This window comes from Hibiscus syriacus, unplaced genomic scaffold, assembly GCF_006381635.1.
Source record: "Hibiscus syriacus cultivar Baekdansim isolate YM2019G1 unplaced genomic scaffold, ASM638163v2 tig00109972_pilon, whole genome shotgun sequence".
Lineage (NCBI taxonomy): Eukaryota > Viridiplantae > Streptophyta > Magnoliopsida > Malvales > Malvaceae > Hibiscus > Hibiscus syriacus.
The window spans coordinates 139,423-158,715 of NW_024062543.1; the positions used below are offsets into that span (position 1 = coordinate 139,423).

The window sequence follows — 19,293 nt, forward strand, 5'->3', positions numbered from 1 at the left end:
TCAACATGAATGTAGTTCACGGGATCATTGATGTCTTAAATCGAATCATTGTCCAGAGGCGGAGGAGCAACATAGGTAGAGCCTAGGGGTTGCTTCCCTTTCCTTGTCCACGTGGTCTCATTCTTTTCCCATCCCAATTTTTGAAAATATTTAATATCAATGTATGAGGATAATGGAATAGCGGGATCTAGAGAGACATTGATACATGCTTTAAGAAAGATATAACTAAGAATGCAACCATAAATAAGTGTATCAAATTTCTTAGATTGGAAATTATTAATTACGTCGACAAGCTCGCCAAAGACGATTTGGGGAAAGTTGATTTGATTAGAGTTTTGAAATCAATGGATTCACCAAATATCTACAGTGTGAAGGGTAGAGAATTTCCCCCCGGATGGTAGAAACCAAGTAATAATGAGATGTAAAAATTGCTCATGAATGTCTAAGGTATTGACACTATGACCAACCTTATAAGGGGATTCAACAATATAGTTTTCATTGTCTATACGCTTAACCTCTAATCCTAAATCTTTGGTTATATAAGCTATTTCAATATGGATGTATACCCCCATGAGATAAGAGAGAATACTAATGGTGGCATTTAGAGCGTCGTCAACAACACAAACAACATTAGATTAAAAAATACGAACACGTTGTTGAAAGAAAACTTGTTTGATCTTAAAGTATTATCTAGCTTCCAAGAACGGAGTTATAGAAGGTATTTGAAATTAAGCTCGGTCATGGCAGAATAGGGGAATGCACTCACTTCTAAGGGAAAGGTCTCGAAAAACTCAAAGTATCGATGCAAAAGGTTTTGGCAACCAAGTTCATTAAATCACAAATTTTGAATGGTAAGCTCATTTGAATTAGGAATGGAGTTAGGATTAGGATTTGGAGGAGAAGATGCTCGGGGAAGAGGATGATATCGGGAAGAACATGCTCGTTTAGACATTTTGAGGATAAAATTGAGATAGGGAAATGCGAAAGAATGAAGCAATATGCACAATTACGCTAACATCAATTCCCAAAACTCAAAAGAGTCCACAATATGCAATGTATTTAAGATTAAAAAAATGAAAAACAAATGACTTAGCGTTTTATGTTTTTATATATAAATGGGTATAATTATATAAGAAAAATATATGTATGTATAAAAGCATATAAACAAGAAAAAAACTAAAATAATATTTTTTTAATTTGAAAATAATATGAAATTAGAAAATTTAAAAAAATTTAGTGAAAATCGATATATTATGGTGCGAAAATGATGTAATAGTAATACTCATTCACTAATTTAACCTAAACCAACAATAATTTAGTCTAAATTCAAAAATAAAATAAATTAGGTTTTTTTTTAAAAAAAACTTGATTCCTGATTTGAGGAGGAAATGAAGCAATGTAGCTCGATTTAGATGAAGTGCAGGCAACAAGCATAAAAATCCACCAAAAATGACCCAAAATCGACGAAAAACGGTGGTGATTTGAGAGATGGGACGAGAGATTTAGTCAGCCAACTGAGTTACGATTTTATAAATTTGAAAATTTTGGGAGATTTAAAGGTTTTAACGCGTCCCAGACCTCAAGTATCGATACTCATTAAAATAAGTATCGGTACTCCTACGCTGAATGATATGATATCGATATAAAGTATCAATACTCCTAACGACACTATAAGAACAATATTGATACTAAATGAACAACATCGGTACCCGGGAAGAACAATATCGGTACTGTAGGAACAATAGCTATACTAAATGCACAAAATGGTCAAAAAATATGACAAATAAGTCCTAAGATGTTATTTTTATCACAAATCAAGTACATTCAACATGTATGACCATACGAGACATAAAATTATGACTAAGATACAATCATTCATTCACCCATACATGATTTAACAAAAAAAACACCTATGAATGCTAGAGTTGCATGAAATTCAAGCTAAAGTGCACCAAATGGTCAAAAGTCATAATGCATACTTTAGGGCTTTAAAAATGGTATTGGTAGCTCTAAATTAACAAGGAAAACATGTTTAATCAAACAAATAAACATATAAGAATACTTTGAACATTTTATCAATTTTAATTAAAAATCCTAAACTCCCATAACTAATTGCATAGTAGGCATCAAAGAAGTCATTTAGCATGTTTTTTTCATAAAAACATAAAAGTGCATAAAATATTTAAGCATAAAGTCAATGTAGATTTGACAAACCTTATTCTCTTCTAAGTGCCCAAAATTTTTCCTTATCTAAAGGTTTTGTAAAGATATCCGCTACTTGATGCAAAGTGTCTACATACTCTAGAACTATATATTCATTTGAGACATGATCTCAAATAAAATGATGTCTAATTTCAATATGCTTAGTTCTAAAATGTTGGATGGGATTTTTGGTGAGATAAATAGCATTAGTATTCACACTTGATAGGAATAGTACCTACATCAATTCCATAGTATATTAGTTGTTGTTTCATCCATAAAACTTGAGCACAACAACAACCAGACGAAATGTATTCTGCCTCGGTGGTTGATAATGCTACACTATTTTGTTTCTTTGAAAACCATGAAATCAACATACTACCTAAGAATTGGCAAGTACCAGATGTGCTTTTCCTATCTAATTTACAACCTCGATAATCTGCATATGATAAGGCATACAAGCTAAAGTTAGAGTCTCTAGGATACCAAAGTCCTATACTAGGAGTGTCTCTAAGGTATCTTAAGATTCTCTTAATGGCTTGTAAATGTGATTCCTTAGGACATGATTAAATTCTAGTACATAAGAAAACACTAAACATAGTATACAATCTACTTGTGGTAAGATAAAGCAATTATCCAATCATTGACCTATAAAATTTAACATCTACACACTTACATTCCCATCCTTTTCAAGTTTTGTAGATGAGCTCATAGGAGTGGCTTGGTTTCACATCCTCCAATCCAAACTTCTTGAGCATATCTTTGATGTACTTTACTTGATTGATGAAGATGCCATATTTCCTTTGCTTGATTTGGAGTCCCAAGAAAAATGAGAGCTCCTCTATCATGCTCGTATCAAACTCACATTGCATTAACTTAGCAAATTCTTGGAAAAGATTATTATTAGTATATCCAAAAATAATGTCATCAACATAAACTTGTACTATTAACAAATCATTACCTTTTCTTTTTATAAATAAAGTAGTGCCAACATTCTCATTTGAAAAACTTTTTTCAACAAGAAAATTTAACAACCTTTCATACTAAGCTCTAGGAGCTTATTTTAAACCATATAAAGCTTTTTTCAATTTAAAACCATGATTTGAAAATTTTGAATATTCAAACTCTGGAGGTTATTCCACATACACTTCTTCTTTTATAAAACCGTTTAGAAAAACACTTTTAACATCCATTTGATAGAAAGTAAAACCATGAAAGTATACAAATGCTAATATCATCCTAATTGTCTCCATCCTAGTTACGAGAGCAAAAGTTTCATCAAAATTTATTCATTCTTCTTGAGTATACCCTTGAGCAACAAGTCTAGTCTTGTTCATCATTGTGTTGCCACTTTTATCTAATTTGTTCATAAACACCCATTTTATAGCTATAGTAGATTTGTCACTAGGCCTTTCAACTAATGTCCATATTTAACTCCTCTCAAATTGATTTAATTAATCTTGCATAGCCAATATCCAAGATTCATCTTTTAATGTTTTTTTGATATTTTTAGGCTCTATGCATGATATATATACGACAAAATTACAAATATTTCTAAGAGATGATCTAGTGGTAACCTCTTTAGACGAATCACCCAAAATCTCACCATCCTTAACATAGTTGTACTCCATTGGGCATGATATTTCCTTTTCCTCTTGAATAAGCTCATCAAGAGAATCTTGTGTTTTTTCTTTCATATCCTCTTTAGATAATGGTTCACCAACTTCATTTGATGTTATAATACCTATATTATCTTCCACACAAGACTCTTTCCTTAGAAGGAGGTTATCATCAAAAACAACATGAATATACTCTTCTACCACTAGAGTTCTTTTGTTAAAGACTCGAAAAGCTTTAGAATTCAAGGAATATTCATTCATCAATCTTTGTATAAAATTTGTAACACCCCTAATCCGTATCCGACCCGGATTCGAGTCTGAGGTGTCACATTGACTATTTCAAACATTTTTCTTTACAAAATGACTAAAATTAATTTCACATTTCAAGAAAAATGGTTACTTTTCATTCATTTAAAATCAATTTGGTTTTTACAAAACATATAAGAGCTTATAAAATTTATATCTTTAAATTACATGCCAACTACACTGTATATAACAAAGTACATGTACTTAACTACAATTCTGATCTGATCTGTGGAAAGGAGAATCTGACTTGTCTTGCTCCTCGTCGCTTCTCTTTTAGCTTTTCAGAACCTTTGTGTGAAACACTCACACGCTAAGTCTATGACTTAGTGAGGCTTTAAACTTATAAAAGAAACTTTAACTCTTTAAACATGTATGAATATATCATCTCATGATGCCACACAAAATACTATAAAATTAAATATAATATAATGTACACATATACGTATCGCACATTATTTCCATCATTAACCTTATTCCACTATCAATATTATTATTACTTATATCTTATAATCATATCCTCTTATACCTAACCTTTTTAATCAACATATGACTCATTTAACCCAAGTCACACACACATCATCATATAAATCATATAATACAATTCATATCACAAAAGCATGTACATCACATGTAATATACTTGTTGTTATCACTTTGTTAGCCCATTTACACATGTGAGAACTAAAGATATGCGAGTACATTGAAGTTGTACACATATGCTATCACCACAGCTCGTATAAGTCCCACTGAGTGGCATGTGAAATATGTCCCGAAGGACCACTATCCATATGTTCCGAAGAACACAAGTAACTGTCATATGTCCTGAAAGACATAGGTAAACTATCCATATGTCTCGAAAGACATAGGTAACCCTCGATTCTTGACATGCCAACTATACCTCTAGCTCTCATGACACTTACAGGGGCATTTTCTATTATATCGTTTCACATAGTCATATTTCATATGCTCATAGCTTTTATCATATCATTCACATCGCATATCTTATCTTTTATGATCATGAAATCACACAACTTTGAATCATATTTTTATATAACTCTTATAATCCTTTCTTATAGTTCATGTCTTTTTGTCACATATTGCATATCACATATACTATATTCACATACTTCAATATCATTTGACACTTAACATGTATCATATAAACATGTATTCTCATATAGCTCTATAGATCTCCAGCATATAACTTATCTTATATGTTCGTTTCATCACTTTATATTCAAGTTTTCTAATTGATATACTATTCCCATTTCATTCTATAACTCAATCTTATATTTAGTTTTCTTCAATTCACATTAAATCATATAATTCTATTATACTAATTCTCATAATTAATAATACCACTATGTACTTGTCCAACTCATGTTTCTATTATTCATATAACTTTTCCACATGTTTACCTAGTTTTTATCATTTCTAATGAATTCACTTTCATCATATTCTCCTATTATTACATATTTTATCTCATAATCATATATTCTCATAGTTTTATATTTCATTATCATATGACTTCTATTTGTTCTCTTATGACTCTTCATAAACATATATTTTCATTTCCATATATCACATAGATCTTATCATATGACTTATCTTTTATATTCACATAAATCACATAGCACATACAAGAACATATCAGCTCATATAATCAAGCATACATATATTTCATGTCATTCACATACTTATAATCAATACTTCATGCACTATAACTATCGGAAATAGACTTATCACAAGTCCAATTTCCTTATAATCCTATAAAATAAGATGCACTCACCTTAGCCTTGTTTGAATTAAATCTATTCTAATTCCTCGATTGCTCTAGAACACAGTCACATTCAATATCTACATAATTATACAATGATACATATCAATATTCTAATTGATATATTCTAATCGTTCATTCCTTAAACTAAAAGAAAGGCTGATTCCATCTTTTATTTAAGGTAGCCATCGGTACACTCTGTAGTGTATCGGTACATTCCTTAACATGTGTATCGATACACTAACTATACATCGATACACAAATTGCATTTGATGTTTTCATTTTAAGGGGTGCATCGATACACTTCCTGCGCATCGATACACACTGAATAATTTCTAGAAATTTATCCTTGATGTATCGGTACATGTTAACCAATACACACTAACCCAGAATTCACATTTTATGCACGAAAATTACTCAACTCAGCTAAAAAACTTCATATTTCATCCCTTTACATATTCCTAACTCACATCCATATACTTAAATCCATTACTACTCATTTGTCATCTCTTAAACCTCAAAATCTTATAATCCATATGAAATCCAAGAATCATACCCAAATTTTAACATGTTTCAAATCCAATTCTAACACTTCATACATGCTAATTAGATTGATGACAAGTCAAATTCAATCTCAAACTTTATTAAAGAATCATCTTTTAAGATTTCACTTATTCCCCTCTTTTCTTTAATTCCCTCTATTCTCTTCATCTTATTGTTTCAAGACAATTTAAGCTATCCTGAAGCTTAATTATTACATAATAATCAAAACTCAACCTTAAATTTAACAAGAAATTTATTAACCAGAAACTCACCTTTGACTCTTGGCTTCCACGTGTGAAGAAGAAAAGAGAAGAAGAGAACTCTAGAACTCTCTTTCCCTCTTCCACGTGATTTTCCTTATTTTATAAAAGAGAGATAAAAATCTTCATTGTCAATTGACCATTTTACCCTTTAATTCATTTAACAATTACTAAAATACTTCATAAAATATTTTCAAATAAGTCATTGAACTATTCAATTATCCTACTTAAATCACCAAATTTTGAAGTTTTACAATTTAGTCACTAACCTGGTATTGAGGATGTTACAAATCTCCCCTACTTTTAAGAAAATTCATCCTCGGATTTTCATTTCACATACCACTAAGAACATATCTTTTAATGTTCTAATGTTGCTATCTCTTCTTTATCCCTTTGCAATTTATAATCAATAATTCGCCTTCAACTTCCAAAGAACCCAATCCATTTTTATCTTTTCTCTCATTTGATCTTACATTTTCTTTGACCTTTCTAAAATCCATATAATGTAACTCATTATATAGACAGTAACCTCCATTCTCATCACTCCATATCCTAAATCAATCTATTTCTTCATTAATCTCTAATTACCTTATAACAATACCAAACTTTTATTCCATCATCATTTGACCAAAAACACAACTTTAAATCTTCTTCAAATGTGATTAAACATATACTTTACGGAATCAAACAATCTTTTCACATCACCGTGCACATTTTGCTTACTTCTATATCGAACTTATCGTCTACACTTCCATATAATCTTTATCATATCTGATCCTTTAAACTCATTCCTTTTGATTTCTTTATTTCTTTATTCCTTTATCCATTCAACATCGAAATCTCCTTATACACAAATCATATATTTTCTTTCCTGCTCACATATTCTTTTCTTATTACTTATATTCATCTCTGATTACCGATCTTTATCACTTCTTCATAACTTTGATAATCAACTTCACTTATACAGAACCTCATTCTTTATCATCTCTTATACTTGTATTTCATTCTTTAAAGCCCCCTTTTAAAACATACAAATACTTATTTCCTTGCCTACATCATATCTATACGATCATAATACACAACCACATCCAGATTCATATCATACTTGATTAACTTAACTTTATCTTTCCTTCAAATATTATAACTCTATCACCTTTACTATTATAGTTAGTTAATATCAACTGTTAAATCTAGGCAGAAGCACTGATCAACCAACCATATACATCATTTCCAATCGAAATTATCCCAACCATAGCTTACTTAACTTTTCAAATCCATATTTATTCTAATACACCATGTAGTTTCCATTATTCAAACTTAACATTCTGACTTCCTTTGTCTTATAAACTGATCACTGATGTATTCATTCTTAAACTCTTCTTATCAATCCTTAGCTTTACTCAAACATACAAATCCTTACTTCCTTCACTATACCATATTACTATGATCTAAATATACAACTGTATATAGATCCACTTCATATTTGGTTATCTTAACCTGACAATATCTTGAAATCTCATAATTTCCAATACATTTCATCACGTACTCTTGTTAGCCAATGCTAACTTTTTCCATCTTAAATGCAAATCCTTATCATATCCACACTCTTGATTATACACAATACTATCCCTTCGTTGCAAATTCATAACTCTGGTTTCATTGATCTTATAAACTTGTCACTGATGTATCTTGAACTCTTCTACAAATTCTAACCACATCTTTTAATCTTTTAACTTTCTAATGGTGACACTTGTTCACCATATTCTATCTTCTTCATGAAATAACAAAAATACTCTACATCACTTTTCTGATTCAAAACAGTGAAGATCTTCTATCACTATTCTGATATGATTTCAACTTTCTGAAATCAACCTTTGATCTTACGAGACACTTCCTGAGGTGTCCGCTCTTCATCCTGCCTGGCCAGGGTAGGTGAATTGCTATTACAATCAGGAATATTGCTTCTCACTTCATTTCGAAATCATCATAATCATACTTCTATTATAACTTAACAATCTAATTCTATTAGCAAGACAACATACTCCTTACACTATCAGATCAAAAAATTTTACTCTATATTGGCATGTACACATTTTAAAACTCTTTTACCTTCGGTTTAAGCCTAGAATCGACTAAACCTTAGCTCTAATACCATTAAATATAACACCCCAACCCATATCTGACCCGGATCCGAGTCTGAGGTGTCACATTGACTTTTTCAAACATTTTTCTTTACAAAATGACTAAAATTAATTTCATATTTCAAGAAAATGATTCATTTTCATTAATTTAAAATCAATTTTGTTTTTACAAAATATATCAGAGCTTATACAATTTATATCTTTAAATTACATGCCAACTACACTCTATATAACAAAGTACATGTACTTAATTACAATTCTGATCTGATATGTGGAAAGAAGAATCTGACATGTCTTGCTCCTCTTCGCTTCTCTTTTAGTTTTCCAAAATCTACGTGTGAAACACTCACACGCTAAGTCTATGACTTAGTAAGGCATTAAACTTATAAAAGAAACTTTTACTGTTTAAACTTGTATGAACATATCATCTCATGATGCCACATAAAACACTATAAAATGATATATAATATAATGTACACATATGCATATCACACATTATTTCCATCATTAACCTTATTCCACTATCAATATTATTATTACTTATATCTTATAATCATATCCTCTTATACCTAACCTTTTTAATCAACATATGACTCAATTAACCCAAGCCATACACACATCATCATATAAATCATATAATACAATTCATATCACAAAAGCATGTACATCACATGTAATATACTTATTGTTATCTCTTTGTTAGCCCATGTACACATGTGAGAACTAAAGATATGCGAGTACATTGAGGTTGTGAACATATGTTGTCACCACAGCTCGTATAAGTCCTACTAAGTGGCATGTGAAATATGTCCCTAAGGACCTATGCATATGTCCCGAAAGACCACTATCCATATGTTCCGAAGAACATAGGTAACTGTCCATTTGTCCCGAAGGACATAGGTAAACTATTCATATGTCTCGAAAGACATAAGTAACCCTCAATTCTTGGCATGCCAACTATACCTCTAGCTCTCCTGACACTTACATGGGCATTTTCTTTTATATCGTTTCATATAGTCATATCTCATATGCTCATAGCTTTTATCATATCATTGACATCGCATAGCTTATCTTTTGTGATCATGAAATCACATAACTTTGAATCGTATTTTCATATAACTCATATAATCATTTCCTATAGTTCATATCTTATTGTCACATATTGCATATCACATATACTATATTCACATACTTCAATATCATTTGACACTTAACATGTATCATATAAGCATGTATTCTCATATAGCTCTATAGATCTCCATCATATAACTTATCTTATATGTTCGTTTCATCACTTTATATTCAAGTTTCCTAATTGATATACTATTCTCATTTCATTCTATAACTCAATCTTATTTAGTTTTCTTCAATTCACATTAAATCAAATAACTCTATTATACTAATTCTCATAATTAATCATACCACTATGTACTTGTCCAACTCATGTTTCTATTATTCATATAATTTTTCCACATGTTTACCTAGTTTCTATCGTTTCTAATGAATTCACTTTCATCATATTCTCCTATTATTACATATTTTATCTCATAATCATATATTCCCATAGTTTTATATTTCATTATCATATGACTTATATTTATTCTTTTATGACTCTTCATAAACATATATTTTCATTTCCATATATCACATAGATCTTATCATATGACTTATCTTTTATACTCACATAAATCACATAGCACATACAAGAACATATCAGCTCATATAATCAAGCATACATATATTTCATGTCATTCACATACTTATATTCAATACTTCATGCACTTAACTATCGAAAATAGACTTATCACAAGTCTAATTTCCTTATAATCCTATAAAATAAGATGCACTCACCTTAACCTTGTTTGAATTGAATCGATTCTAATTCCTCGATTGCTCTAGAACACAGTCACGTTCAATATCTACATAATTATACATTGATATATATCAATATTCTAATTGATATACTTAAATCCATTACTACTCATTTATTATCTCTTAAACCTCAAAATCTTATCATCCATATGAAATCCAAGAATCATACCCAAATTTAACATGTTTCAAATCCAATTCTAACACTTCATACATGTTAATTAGACTGATGACAAGTGAAATTTAATCTCAAACTTCATTAAAGAATCATCTTTCAAGATTTCACTTATTCCCCACTTTTCTTTAATTCCCTCTATTCTCTTCATCTTATTGTTTCAAGACAATTTAAGCTCTCCTGAAGCTTAATTATTACATAATAATCAAAACTCAACCTTAAATTTAACAAGAAATCCATTAACCAGAAACACACCTTTGACTCTTGGCTTCAACGCGTGAAGAAAAAAGGAGAAGAAGAAAAATCTGGAACTCTCTTTCCCTCTTCCCACGTGATTTTCCTTATCTTATAAAAAGGAGATAAAAATCTTCCTTGTATATTGACCATTTTACCCTTTAATTCCTTTAACAATTACTAAAATCCTTCATAAAATATTTTCAAATAAGTAATTGAACCATTCAATTATCCTACTTAAATCACCAAATTCTGAAGTTTTACAATTTAGTCACTAACCCGGTATTGAGGATGTTACAAAATTTTCCAATATTGTCTTTTCTATTATTTAAAACAAAACACTTACATCCAAAAATGATGAAAATAACTAATGTTAGACTTTTTATTTTTAAATAGTTCGTATGGAGTTTTCTTTAAAATAGGCCTAATAATTACTCTCTTTATAATATAGAAAGCGGTGTTAGTGGCTCTGCCCAAAAATATTTTGGCAAATTATTTTCACAAAGCATGGTTCTAGCCATTTCAATTAAAGTTCAATTTTTCCTCTCAGCAACTTCATTTTGTTGAGGGGTTCTAGGAGTTGAAAAATTATGGCTAATACTACAAGAGTTGCAATATTCATCAAGATTTTGAAATTCGGTTCCATGGTCACTCCTAACACTAGAAATTGAATAACCTTTTTCATTTTGGTTTATTTTAGAAACTGTGATGAATTTATCTAAAGCTTCATCCTTAGAACTTAAAAGGAGAACCCACATGAATCTAGAGTAATCATCAACAAAAAAAAAACCATATTATTTTCCACCCAAGCTAATAGTCCTAATAAGCCCAAATAAATCCATGTGAATCATTTGCAATACTTTACTAAAGGAAACATAATTAATGAATTTAAATGAAACTATTTTATGCTTACCCTTTACACATACATCACAATGGCTAATACCACAAGAGTTGCAATATTCATCAAAATCAAGATTTTAAAATTTGGTTCCATGGTCACTCCTAACACTAGAAATTGAGTAACCTTTTTCATTTTGATTTATTTTAGAAAATGTGATGAATTTATCTAAAACTTCATCCTTAGAACTTAAAAATAGAACCCATGTGAATTTAGAGTAATCATCAACAAACACAAAAGCATATTATTTTTCACCCAAGCTAGTAGTCCTAATAGGCCCAAATAAATCCACGTGAATCATTTGCAATACTTTACTAAAGGAAACATCATTAATGGATTTAAATGAAACTCTTTTATGTTTACCCTTTACACATGCATCACAAATTTTGTCTAAATTAAATTTTAGCTTTGGTAAGCCTCTTATTAGACCACCTTTAACACATTTATCCAATATGTTCATGTTAGCATGTCCAAGTTTTCTATGCCATAACCATGAATCATTTCAATCTTTAGCTACTAAGCATACATTTAAGGAAACAATATCATCTAAATGCACCATATAAATGTTTCCTATTCTATGACCAACAATCATAATCCTATTAGATGCAATGTCAAAAAAATTTACAAACATTAGACTCAAACATTATATCACTTATCACATAACTGACTAATACTAAGTATATTATGTTTCAACCCATTAACATACAAAACATTTTGAATAAGAATGGAAGAGTTGTTACCAATAGAACCAATTCTTTCAATATGACCTTTTAAGTTGTCACCAAAGGTTACTACCTTATCTACTTTTAACTTTAAGCTCCAAGAACCGTCTCTTATCATAGGTCATTTGTCTTGAGCATCCATTATCAAGGTATCATGAATTTGCACTTACGTTTTGGGCGTTGTAGCAATGTTCCTCCACCTACAAACATAGATTAATTTTTTTATTTTTGGCACCCTAATTCTTTTGGGTCCATAAGTATAGTTCCTAATAATATAATACACTTAAGAATCCATTTCTCTAGGATATCCTTGTCCTTGGTAGCAATGAGACATTTGGTATGCTCTTAACAATTTTTCCATTTGAGGTTCTTTGGGGACCTCTGTGTTTGTATTGTCCAAAGCTATTTTTAATATAGTTGGATTTTGAAGTTTAACCTTTATGAAATCGTGTCGATCTAACTTTGTTAAAAGAATCTTTAAGATCATCAAGCTCCTTTTGATGATCATCATAAACTTTAGAAAGTAAGTTATGCAAATCTTGGTTTTTCTTTTCAAACTCATCAAGTTTGACTTGTATATCTTACTTTCAAGTTCATCATTGGCCTTAGATAATATATCATTTGTATTTTTCATTTTTGAAATGTTTTTCTTATTCTTTGAAATCATGATATCAAATTCTAAGGCCAATTCATCATAGGTCTCTTGTATTTTATCAAAAGAATATTCATTAAAATTTAATGAACTAGAGGTTACCTTAGTTTCTCCCTCGATGTCCATAAGACACAAGTTGGCTACTTCTTCTTCTTCATCAGAGCATTCTTCTTCTTCTTCATTAGAGCATTCTTCATCGCTCCATATAGCTACATGTGCCTTTTGTGCCTTCTTGGTTGACCCCTTCTTCTTAAATTGAGGACACTCAAACTTGATATGTCCCAATTTCTTACACTCATAGAAAATGACTGGGCCTTTCTCCTTATATTCATTCTTGAAGCCCTCATTTCTTTAAAATCGTCTTCCTTTGTTGGACCTCATGAATCTTCTAAATCTTTTGGAAAATATTGTAATTTCTTCATCTTTATCTTCACTAGAATAACTCTCTTCCTTGGTTGACTTGAGAGCAATCCCAACTTTCTTCTTCTTCTCTTCTACTTCATTATTCTTTTGAAGTTTTACTTCGTGAGTGAGTAAAGATCCAATAGGTTCATCAAGGGTTTACAACTCCAAATCTTTGGCTTCTTTAATAGTGGTTGCTTTGCCTTCCCAAGATGAAGGTAATGATACAATCATCTTTCTTACTAATTTTATTTGGATAGACCTGCCCAAAGTTCTTTAAATCATTGCTGATGATGGTAAAATAATTCAACATTATTTTGATGTCATTATCGACCTTCATTTTGAAATAATTGAGAGTAAGAATTCATATTTTGGACTTTTTCACTTGAGTTGTACCCTCATGCATGACTTCAAGCTTATCTCAAATCTCTTTTGCATTTGAGCAAGAAGACACCCTACTATATGACTTGGGGCCAAGTTCCTTAAATATGATTTGCATGGCCTTTGCATTGAGTTGGACGAGTCTTCGATCTTCATCGGTCCATTATGACTTGACCTTCAAAACAATAAGCTCTCTTTACTTCTTGGAAGGAATTGAAGCTCCGTCGGTGATAACATCCCAAACTGAATAATCCATAGCTTGAATGAATATCATCATTCTATTATTCCAATAAGAGTAATTTGCACCATTAAAATATGGAGGCTTCGAAATAGATTGAGACTCACAAAAAATGTTGAAAGTAGATGGGGTGACCATTGTAGATGAATTGATTGATTTCTTCCAAGGATCTTCTCAAGTGGATGTTAAACCTTCCAATTAGCTCTGATTCCAATTGTTAACTCAATCGAACCAATGAAATAGCCAAGAGGGGGTGAATTGGCAAATAAAAATTTATGGAAGCTTTTTGTAAGAAAATGAAAAATTGGACACAAGCAATTTTAGAGTGGTTCAACTTCCTCAATGAAGTTTACATCCACTACCTTATCTTCCATACTAAGGATTTCAAAAAATTCACTAATTTGTTCAAATCTTTTAGGACAAGTGTAACCTTACAACCCACTTAGACTTATACCCCAAAGTCTCAAGTGTACACGTCTTCCTAAGAAGAAATTACAAATAGCAAACTTAGAAAACCTCACTAGGATGTGTTTGCACAATTCAAGAACAAATAAGAACACTCAACAAAAATGAAACAAATGAGTACAAAACAACAACAACAACAAAACCCTATTCCCATATGCAATGGGGTAAGGGAAACAAATGAGTACAAAAGTGTTCTTTAAAAGCAAAAATAATATTGAAGAATGTTGACTTGATTTTTGGCTCAATTTGATTGCTTTTGGTTTTCTTTATGATTTTTTGTCTTCACATATGACTTGAAATCTTGTTTTCATAACCCTTCATTCAATTCTAGCCGTTAGGATAAATTTTTCTCGCTATAAATGCTGCCCAGACGCCTTGACTACCAGTACTTGGGCTTGGAGTATCGATACTTTCTATATTAATTACAAAAAACTAACCGTTGAGAATAGGGGATTATCAATACTCCATATAGAGTATCAATACCCGTATCAATACTAACAGAGTATCAGTATGGAAGTAACCTATTGGAATCGTGTTTGCCAAAAACTTAATAGGAGTATCGGTACTTCAGTGTATTTTTACACACTAGTATCAGTATTGCAGTGTATTTTTACACATTGGTATCAATACCTGTATCGGTACCACTTGAACAGTACCATTATCGTTTTTACAGTATCGATACTACAATGTTAAAAATTGATTTTTGACTCGATTAAGATCCGAAACCATTTGTAAAAATGTTTGAAAAATATTTCCAGTATATGAATTGAATTTTTTAAAAGAGTAAGAAGTAATTATAAAGGTTTTAACTTTGAAAAAGTTTCTATATTCGAATGGTTGAATTGAATATAAGTTTAAAAACCGAATTAAGAATAACCTTAAAAAAAATTTAAACTTTTTTACGTTTGGTAGATCAAAATCTCAAAGAATGGTTCAACACACTACTTTCCACGTATTACACCAACATTGTCACTCTCTCCAAACATGCTCACAATGACATAAAAGACTAATAGACGATTCAGGCATATTATTACAAACTATGCATAGTAAAGTATCCACCTCTACTATTCATTGTTTCGACAATTCTACACGAGTTGGGATTTTGTGCAAAACAACCTTCCACGCAAAAGCAACTACTTTAAGAGGAACAAAATTAGCCCAAACCGATTTCCAAAAACTTCTAATTCAAACCTGCACCTTGAACTGACAAACAAAACGATTCTGGTGAATATATTCCGTCTAACAATGGGTACACAATACCTCTTCATAACCAGGATGGTTTTTCCTTGTTTACCGATTTTGGGATAATCAAATTTCCTTCCAGCTCGTACTTTGCAACTATCACTTTCTTCTATAGACTCCCCTCTTCTCTAGTGTATCTCTAAATCCACTTATTGAGCAGCAAATGGTTCTTTGTTTTAATGTCAAAAAAGTCCAAGCCCCCGCACATTCTTAGCTTGCACATGTTACTCCAACTTACCCAATGGATTGATCTTCCTCCCTTTGCATCCCATCTAAATTTTGCTATAAGGTTGTTGATCTTTTCTTCTACTTCAACAGGCATTGAGAATAAAGGTAAATAGAAAACCGAGAGGTTTGAAAGAACTAAACGAGCAAGAGTTATGCGCCCTCTCGACGACAAACAATTTCCTTTTCAACCATCTAAACGAGATTAGACTTTATCCACTATAGTCCTCCATAGCTCCTTGGAATTTCTGGTATGACCCAGTGGAAGCCCCAAGTATGTTGAAGGAAATATGTCCCAACTGTACCTATACCCCTGTCCATTCTTTAACTCGAGTAGACTCAATATTGATGCAAAAAATCTTGGTCTTTTTTATATTTAGTTTTAAACCTGTCGTAATCTCAAATAAATTGAGTATTCTTTTCACATTCCTCACCACCTCAAGATTGGCGTCCGAGAAAACTACCAAGTCATCGGAAAATTGAATGTGTGAAATAGGAAAACCAATGGACCACACTTGCACACCATTTATTATTCCTACAGCAGCAACTTTGTTTATCAGGCCACTTAGAGCTTCGCCCACCAGATTAAAGACAAGCGGGGATAGTGGGCAACCTTGTCGTAATCCCTTCTTGATTTTAAAACATTCGGTCTGCGCACCATTAACTAAGACCGTAATTGAGGGAGAAGAAATGCAAACATTGATCCATTTTCTCTATCTTTTACCGAACCCCATCTTTTTCATTACGAATGTCAAGAAAAACCAATCCATAGTATCATAAGCCTTGCTGAAATCCGCTTTGACTTCCTTCTTGCTTTTCTTCAGGCCATCTATCACTTCATTCGCTATTAATGAGCAGTCTGCAATCTGTGCTTACCAACTATAAAAATGAACTAACATTCCCTCATTACATCATTAATTACAGCTGCTAATCTTCTCGAAAGCACTTTAGCCAAAATCCTCAAAGCACTCTGCCCCTCATTTCTTCGGAATGAGAGCTATGAAGGACTTGTGAAAGTGATATCGTTTATATTTCCGTTGTGGAACTTCTCATAAAAATCCATTACCTCCGATTTCAAGTATTCCCAGAAGTTTTTAAAACTCGAGGTTAAACCCGTCAGGACTCGGGGCACGATTACCATTCGCGGATTTGATTGCTTGCCAAACTTCCAACTCCATAAAAGGGTACTCAATTCGCTTTCTTGACTCCGAATTCAACCTTCTAATTGGAATGCCAAGTCGAAGGATTTTCATTTTACATACCTATAGTTCATGTAGATGAAATATTTATATATGAGAAGTATATACACGTGTAAACGTTGATTCAATTTGTATAAATAGTCGGCAGCAAAACAAAGATTAAAGCGATGTAGAGAGAAACATCAGTTAATAGTTAAAATTATACGACTTGGTTGAAATCAAATTGAAAGTTCAGTAACTGAATTGACAAAATGTTTAATTCAGTGATCAAACTAGAACCAAGCCAATAAATTAGTGACTTTTTCGTAGTTTACCCTTTAGAAACACGGAACGCTGTAGTTTTGGATAAGTTCTTACACGCGCTTAAAACCCCTCCCAACTCACGAGAGATTGATAAAATTTCTAGGGCAAGCTCAAGACTGTTTGTGCTGATCTGAAACTCCGTCGCCCAAATTTCTCAAACAAAGCGAATCGATGGCGCCTCCTCCTGGACCTTACTCCGGCACCAGCACTCTCGCTCTTGTAATTTATTTTCTTTATTTTTTCTTTGTTTTTTGGTCAGATCAAATGCAGAAAAAATGAAAAACAAATAAATATATTCATACATGCTTATATAATGGATCCCAGTTGCCTTCTTTCCAAAAAAAAAACTTTAATCTCCTTTTTTTTAAATTGATTCATATTGCAATTATTACTGTAATAGGTGGCTCGTGCATCTGCTTTCTCTTTTGGACTCGTTTATGGCAGCATTAAGCTCAAGTACCTCAAGGTATTTTAATTTACTGCGTTATTTTCGATTTATTTTATTTTTCTTCAATTTCGTTTTTCTGTTTGTATGATTGTAATTTTTTTATATGGGAATGACTATCACGCTGCTACCAATTGGATTTATATTTTGATGGGAATTTTTAATTTTGATCTGTTTTTTTTTTCATGTGGTAAGAAAGGGTGTTGGTAGCTGCTGCTAAGAATCATTGTTATGACGGTCTTTGTTTTCATTTGTTTGATGTTTCAAGATTATTAGAACGACAATTTTGTATTTCATTTTTTGATCAAGATTATTAGACGCCCTATCTCAGTTTAGACCTGTCGATTTTGGAAATATATTGATAGGTATTGATTTGTGGTTTTACATGACCAAGCGGACCAAGCCCATCGATCAGTAAAGGGCATGAGATCATCTCAATGTGTAAAGGCTTGATCACATGTTTCATGATCTTTGGCTTCCTGTTTTTCTGAGATGTTTTGACAATACCATGGTGCCTTTGTTTTAGAGATGTGCTTACCTATCGATTTTACTTTTACCTGCAGGCTAAGGCAAGATCTCAAAGGAAAGCTGAAGCAAAGGCTCATCACTGAAGTAGGGGGATTCTGTTGGTAAAAGCTTGGTGTAGGAATAAAGCATATCAATGGTAATTTACCAGTTTTTCATTTCGGCTTATAAAGTTTTTATGGACCGTGACATTCTTATCTCCCAAGATTTTTTTAGCGGGTTATGAACATGACCCTTTAAGTATTGATTTTCTGGTCGATGATGGATGTTTGGTGATTTGATTAATGGGCAACATGTTGGATGATTTGTGCTTATTAGTTCAATGTAATAATGATGTCACTTTACTTGTTAACTTTTGAATTTTTTTGAAGTTGAATAAAAAATTATAAGAACTGATACTACTCGAACAAAATTCACATTTATATTCATTTACATTTTTCTTCCTCGTCCTTGTTCAAATTCATCTTGCATGCA

The 19,293-nt window shown here is 31.6% G+C and overlaps 1 protein-coding gene and 1 long non-coding RNA gene across 2 annotated transcripts; one reads left to right on the forward strand and one right to left on the reverse strand.

Moving 5' to 3' along the window:
- The first annotated feature begins 17,911 nt into the window (after positions 1-17,911).
- LOC120211259 lies at positions 17,912-19,023 on the forward strand. The gene is made up of 3 exons (XM_039209845.1): positions 17,912-18,068; positions 18,250-18,315; positions 18,858-19,023. The coding sequence occupies exons 1-3, from the start codon at positions 18,021-18,023 to the stop codon at positions 18,903-18,905; spliced, it is 162 nt and encodes a 53-aa protein (XP_039065776.1). The 5' UTR covers positions 17,912-18,020; the 3' UTR covers positions 18,906-19,023.
- Positions 17,975-18,309, reverse strand: LOC120211260. Its single transcript, XR_005524589.1, has 2 exons — positions 18,198-18,309; positions 17,975-18,091 (listed from the first exon to the last, which is right to left on the reverse strand). It is a non-coding gene; the product is annotated as an uncharacterized LOC120211260 (long non-coding RNA).
- Positions 19,024-19,293: the final 270 nt, after the last annotated feature.